This window comes from Accipiter gentilis, chromosome Z (genome assembly GCF_929443795.1).
Source record: "Accipiter gentilis chromosome Z, bAccGen1.1, whole genome shotgun sequence".
In the NCBI taxonomy this organism is placed as follows: Eukaryota; Metazoa; Chordata; class Aves; order Accipitriformes; family Accipitridae; genus Astur; species Astur gentilis.
In genome coordinates this window covers 36,329,329-36,336,253 of record NC_064919.1, presented here as the reverse complement: position 1 = coordinate 36,336,253, position 6,925 = coordinate 36,329,329, and the positions used below count along the sequence as shown (strand labels likewise).

Sequence of the window (6,925 nt, the reverse complement as noted above, 5' to 3'; positions counted from 1 at the left end):
AAACACTGCGTTGCTTAGGAGATCTATAAATCAACATTTACACCAACAGGAAACAAAAGAATAACAACCGATGGGGAAAAACTGTCCTGAGACCGGCAAGTTTCCACATCAGGGACCTTCTCCCGAAGCTAAGCAAGAAGGGAGGTTTAGACCTAAAACGGTTGCTGTTGGGTTTGGATCCCAGTTCCTGCAGTGGCTGTCAGAGAGACTGAGAGGGTAAGGCCTGGGTCGCAATCACAGCCAGGAACTGGCATGGCGATGCCAGCAGCGCGGCCGTCACGCCGCGGTCCACCAGCCCTGCACCCCTGCGCTGGGAAGGTGCCCCCTCTCCCTTCACAAGACGTCTTCGGGCCTTTGCCTCATCAGGCGTCCTCCTGGTGTTCCACCGGCCTTTGTCTCTGCGCGCTGATCCCTTCGGTACCGGCGGTTCCTGGCACATCTTCTGCCGAGGCATGGACTTTGTGCAGGAAAAAAACCCCAAAAGCATTTCCTAGTGCCAAAGTTATTAATAATTAACATTCGTAACTCAAAACTGGCAAAACCAGTTTGCTAAAATAAAGCCGGGCACTTTATTATTATTATTTTAGGGTTTAATTTAGTCATCCCAACTTACTCGGGCTCATGTTTGCAAATTGCGCAGGGCAGGGACTTCACACGCACCCCCCCGCCCGCCCCGTTCTGGAGAGCGGCCGGCAGCGCCACGAGGCAGCCGGCGGGGCCGGCGGGGCCCGGGGGGGGGGGGGGGGGAGGGGGGCGGGGGGTGTCACCGCCGGCGGGCGCGGCCGCGGGGGCCGGTGCTGCAGCCCGCGGGGCCTCCCGGCGGCCGGGGCCGCGGCGCCGGCTCGCCATTGCCCTCTGCAGGAGCCGGGCCGCCGCTCCCGTCGCCGAGCCCGGTCCTTTCTTTGAGCTTTCTGTGGGGTTTTGCTGCGTTTCGGGTTTGCTTTTTAAATATTCTTTCATTTCTCCTTCCCTCCCCCCCCGTTCCCCCTCCGGAAAAAAAACGACCGCAGTGCTGCGCAACCCTCCCCGCCATCCGCCCCGTCCCGCGGCGGGCGGGGGCGGGGGGGGGGGGGGGGGTCGGCCCAGCCGGCACTCGGCGGCAGCCCCGTCCCCGACCGCCTCCGTCCCCGCACGGCCGCCGGCCCCCGCCGCGGGGGAGCGCCGCCGCCGCCTGCCAGTCCCCGCCGCCGGCTGCAGCCGCTCGCCCCGCTCCCGCCTGCGGCGGAAGAGCCCCGTAGCCCGCAACAGTCCGTGAGCGGCACAGACCGGGGCGTGGGCTGGGTCCCGCCGGCGGGGCGCGGTTCAGGTAAAAAAAGGGGGGGCGGGGGGGGGGGACGACGACGACGACGGACACACACGACACGACCCAAACCCAAACACCAACGTGAAGCAGAAAACAGGAGAGGCGGGAGGAGAGAGAGAAAAGATAAGAAAGGAAAAGGCGCAGCCGGGCCGTTTGGTTTCGTTTCATTTCCTTTTTGCTTCCCTTTCTGCTCCCCCCCCCCCAACCCCCGCCGGCGCGCGCCGCGGCGGGCCGGGAGCAGCGCCGCTCTCGAGCCCCACCTGCGCTCCGGCGCCGCACGAGACGGTGGTTCCCAGGCACGCGGGACACGCCGAGCGGTGCCCGCTGCCGCGCCCTGCCCTGCCCCCCCCCCCCCCCCCCCCCCCCGCTCCGCCACCGCCGAGGGCGCGCGAGACCCCGCGGCGCGCGGGCATCCCCGACCTTACTCCCCCCACTCTCGCCCCCCCCAACCCCTCCGCCCCGCGAGCTGGCGGCAGCGCCCCGCCTGCGTCACGCGCGGCAGCAAGAGGCAGGCGGACAGGGCGGGGCGGGGCGGGAGCCCCCTCTCCCTCTTTACCGGCCCCCCCCCCTCCCGCCCGCCGCTACCGCCTCTCCCGCGCGTAACGCCCCCTCTCCCCACGTGTCAGTTTGTTTTCGCCGTCGTCCCGGCGACGGTGGGCGGGGCGGGCGCGAGGTGAGGTAATAAGAAGGGCGGCGGCGGCGGGCGGCGCGCAGTGCCGAGCGGGGCGCGGCGGCTGCGGGAGCAGCGGAGTGCGGGGCGGCCCGGCCCGGCCCGGCCCTCCCCCCCCCCCCCCCCCCGCACACACACACACACACACACACACACACACACACACCCCGCCTCCCCACTGGCACCACCGCGCCCCGTCCGTCCCGCCCGGCCCCCCCATGGCCGCGGCTCCCCGGGAAGCACCTCGCGCCGCCGCCGCCCTGCCAGTGCCGGAGCCGCGTCGCCGGGCGGCGGCCGCCTCCCCGCGGCGCCGCTAGCGCCCCGCGCCGCGCTCACCTTCATCGCCGGCGGAGCACCGAGGAAGGGCGCTCCCGCGGCACCACCCCGGCGGCGCCGGGACGGCTCTCCGCGGCTGGGCGGCGCGTCCGTGCCACCCCCCGGTCCCTCTCTTCCGCGGCGGCGCTCGGGACGACGACGGCGGCTGCAGCAGCTCGGCGTGACGACCCGGCGCGGATGCGGTGGGTGCCGGGCGCGGCCCCCGGCCCGGCCCGAAACTCCCCCGCCGCCGCCGCCGCCTGACGCCGCTGTGCTCTCCCCACCCGCAGGCAGCCCCCCGGCGAGTGCGAGATGGCGCTCAGCGGCACGCTCCTCCCTTCCATCGCCACCTTCGCGGCGGGCGCCGCGGGCCGCGAGAAAGCGGCGCGGCCCGCGGGCCCCGGCAACGTGAGTATCGGCGTCGCGGCGGCGCGGGCCGGCCGGGCCGGGGCCGGGGCGGGGGAGGCGGCGGCGGCGGGGGCCGGCCGGGGCGGGCGCGGCGCGGCGGCGGGCCGGCGGCTGAGCCGTTGCCCGTCTCCCCGCAGCGGTGGCGGGAGGAGCTGTCGCAGCTGAAGCGGCCGCCGCCGGCGCTGGCGGCGCGGCCCGTGGAGGCGTCGCCGCCGTCGGAGCTGGAGGCCGCCGCCGCCCTGGGGCCCCGCCGCGACGCTGAGGAGTTCAACGAGCTGCTGGACTTCGACTTCATCCTCTCCAACTCCCTCATGCACCAGGAGCCCGCCGCCGCCGTGGTGGTGGCCCCCGCCGCCGCCCCGGCGCCCACCGCCAGCCCCTGCCCCGCCGGGCCCTTCGCCTACCCGCTGCCCCGGCCCGAGCCCGCCGGCCTCCTCTACGGTGGCGGCGGCGGCAGCCGCGACGGGCCCCCCGCTGGCGGCCCTGCCGCCCCCTTCAACTTGGCCGACATCACCGACGTGTCCCCCTCGGGAGGCTTCGTGGCTGAGCTCATGCGGCCCGACCTGGACCCGGTGTACCTGCCGGCGCCGGCGGCGCTGCCGCCCCTGGGCAGCCTGCAGGGCAAGTTCGTGGTGAAGGCGGTGGGCGAGTACAGCCACCCGGGGCTCAGCCCCAAGAGTGGCCCCCCAGCTGCTGCTCCGCCACCCGGCGCCGAGGGCCCCGGGGCCCCCTACAGCTCCCTGCCGCGGATGTGCCCCAAAATCAAGCAGGAGGCCACCCCGCCGTGCACCCTGGCCCCACCGCCGCCACCGCACAGCAGTGGCCCCCGAGGAGCCCCCCAGCATGACTTCTCCCTGGGCCGCCCGCTGCCCGCCCGGACTACGCCCTCGCTGGGGCCTGAGGAGATGCTGAGTGGCAGAGACTGTCTCCCCACTGCCCCCGGGCTGAGCCACCCACCGCTGCCGCTGCCCCCGGGGTACCCCCCGGCCCCCGGTTACCCCACCTTCTTGCCCGAGCAGCTGCCGCCCGGCACGCTCCAGTACCAAGGTGAGTCTCCGTGCTTCAGCGGTGGGCACGATGGGGTGCCCGCTTTGGTGCTGGCTGCAGCGGTGCTCACTCCTCCCTGTCTGACTCTAGAGCTGATGCCGCCAGGGAGCTGCCTGCCTGAGGAGACCAAGCCCAAGAGGGGACGCCGGTCATGGCCTAGGAAAAGGACGGCCACACACACCTGCGATTATGCGGGCTGCGGCAAAACCTACACCAAGAGCTCTCATCTCAAGGCGCACCTGAGAACCCACACAGGTTAGTCCCGGTGCCAGGGTCAGCGGGATGCCCTGGCCTGAAGGGCCTGGGGTGAGACCCTCAGACCCTGAAAAGGGGGGAGCACAGGAGAGCGGCTAAAAGTAGCAAGTCATAACCCTTCTCTGCTGGGTTTCTGAGCTTTTTTTTCTTCCCCCCCTTGGCTACGTGAAGTCCTGTGCAGTCTTTGCTTACTGGCTCGGCATTTTGCTTAATGGTTCGGAATGACTCAGATGTGGGAGCGGGTGGGTTTCTTGCCAAGGCAAAGTTTGTTGCTCCTCTCTTGCTATGTGGCTAGCTAATTAGCAGGTAGTTGGAAGTCAGCTGGGATTTGTTGCTCTAGATGGTGTTGGCCCACTTCTGAGAAGGGAGCAGACCTCTCTCTAAGACACTGCTTGCTTCGCTTGTGGTTAAACACCTCGCACACGCACCCCTCTTGGCTTGCTGTAGTGCAAGAGATTGTGCACCTCTGCAAGCCGCTGTTCCCTTTCTGAGGAAGCTGTGATGGGCCTCTTGCAAGTAGGGCTTTCAGCTCTGTTGGCAGCACTGACGGGGTGCCTCACCTATGCGTGGGAGCACATCTTCCCTTGCACTAGCACCAAAGAGGCAGAATTTAACGGTTGATTGGCTAATGCTAGAATTCGGATAAAATCTGCCAAAGTGTGTATCTGAGCCTGAGTTCAAACTTCAACCTTGCAGCTGAATGTGGTGTTGCAGTAACTGAGCTTGTGAAAGCAGGTACATCATGCGTGGTTTCGTCAGTGTAGGCATTCTGTAACAGTGATTAAATAACCTGGGAATTTGCATAATTTAAATCCCTGGATTGTGAACTTGATTCAAAACTTTCTCCTGGAGAGGAGATGGGAAGGAGAGAAACTACTGGTAGTGCAGTACTTAGGCTACATCTTCAGCTAATGGCAGTGGTGGGGTGGGGGGCGGGGGGGGGGGGGAATCGGTCAAGTGACTAGTGCTTCCCGTTTGCCCCGAGCTGGTCAGCACCGTCTCCAGTATGTGTAGGACAGGGAGTTTGTAATTGTCAGGGAAACTTGTCTTGCTGTCAGCAGTGGTTTTGTTATAGTGAAGACAGTAAGATTGAGTTCTTAATCAGGCTGAGCTAATGAAAACAGTTTCCAGCTAGCTGTCTTTTAATTCTTGAGACCTACATTTATCTAAATACATTGTCTGCCGAGCTATTTCTGGTTGCTAATTGATCGTATAACATTAGCTGGCAAAAATACACTCTATTATCTGAACCTGTGTGCTCTGAAGACGCGTGTGCAAGGCAAACAGTGGAAATGAGCATTTTAATGAAGATTCCAGCAACGCCAGCATTTTATAGTACCTGTACATCTTGAAAAGACAGTCTTACTCTGTTAGTTTATTTAGTTTGCTTGCAACCGCTTCAAGAAGTTTGTTGTATTTTCTATGACATCTCCCTTTTTCTTACCTGGGACAATGTGTGTTAGTGTTTCTTGAAAGAAAGGTGTTAGAAGTGGTAAGCACAAAAAAAATCCTAACTGACCTGTTTTGTTTTCATTTGTTGTGGTTTTTGTTTGGTTGGTTTTTTTAAAGGTGAGAAACCTTATCACTGTGACTGGGAAGGCTGCGGATGGAAGTTTGCCCGATCTGATGAACTTACTCGTCACTACAGAAAACACACAGGCCACCGCCCTTTCCAGTGCCAGCGGTGTGACAGAGCATTTTCCAGGTCGGACCACCTTGCCTTACACATGAAGAGGCACTTTTAGTTGGAAGCAGTGGAGCTTTCCCCAACTGCCATAGAGATTCAGTATTTACAGCACAAGGACTGTCTTCTGCAAGATGGGGAGAACATAGTTTAAGCACTACAGATGATCAAGGTGAAGTCTACCAAAGAGTGGAAAAGAGGGATAATTGCATACAGACATTGCAACTTTTTATATATATATATATATATATATATATACACACACACATTTAAAAGAGAACCAAAAACATTGGGGTCAATGACTGGATCTTCTTCTATCATTCCATTTGTAAATCCAACTTGAATTATTTCCGGACTACGAAATGCCAAGGAGTGACTGGAAGTCACGGTTATCAGGGTTAAACAGACTGTGTGTAGTTCGGAGGGTGGGGATATTACACAGGGAAATGGCATTCCCTTAATTTTCTTTCAATGCAATATTAGATGTAAATGTCATCTTGTTCTTTCCTTTTTTTTCCTTCTGAAAGCCATTACGATGTTAAAAGAGGAGGAAAAATTCAGGTACAGAATTCTATTTTAAAAGCCTATTTCATGGTGCTTAGTGACTGTTAGTTCTAGAGGTACCAAAAGCAGGAAGCCAAAGTTCTCAAACTGCTGCATATCTGACAAGGAAATATTTTTGTCTTCCGATCACTTATAATGACCTAAATCAGGTAAATAAACCTGGTTTATCTTTTTTAAGAAAATAACTTTATGCAGACAGTCTGTAATGCACTGTGGTTTCGATGTGCAATAGTTTGTACAATGGTTTATTCCCAAATATGCCTTAAGCAGAACAAATGTTTTCTATATAGTTCTTTACATAATAAATATGTAATATAAATTTAAGCAAACTTCTATTTTGTATATTTGTAAACTACGAAGTAAAAATGAACATTTTGTTGGAATTTGTATTTTGCATATTCAAGTGGAAAATAAGTTTTAAATAAACCTATAATATTTTATCTGAATGGCTGCTCTGATTTTCTTCTGTGTGGATATGTCCAAAGAAAGTTTAAGTATTTGTTAGTGTTCAAGTTTCCCAAGGCAGGGGAGGATGGTGGCAAAGGCCTATAGTCTGAAGACTCTGAAAGATCGGATTGTATAAGTGCAGTGCTGACGTAACGCATCTCTTTAAGGAAAAAGGTGTACTGAAAATTTTTGCTCTGAATATCGGAGTTGCTGTCACCTGCGTGATGAAACT

At 59.7% G+C, this 6,925-nt stretch overlaps 1 protein-coding gene across 1 annotated transcript; it reads left to right on the top strand.

Moving 5' to 3' along the window:
* Positions 1 to 2,486: 2,486 nt before the first annotated feature.
* On the top strand, positions 2,487 to 6,692 carry KLF4 (KLF transcription factor 4). Its single transcript, XM_049796161.1, is given in 6 exon segments — positions 2,487 to 2,525; positions 2,527 to 2,571; positions 2,574 to 2,696; positions 2,834 to 3,743; positions 3,834 to 3,998; positions 5,568 to 6,692. Coding segments are annotated over 6 exon segments (1,458 nt in total). The 3' UTR covers positions 5,744 to 6,692.
* Positions 6,693 to 6,925: the final 233 nt, after the last annotated feature.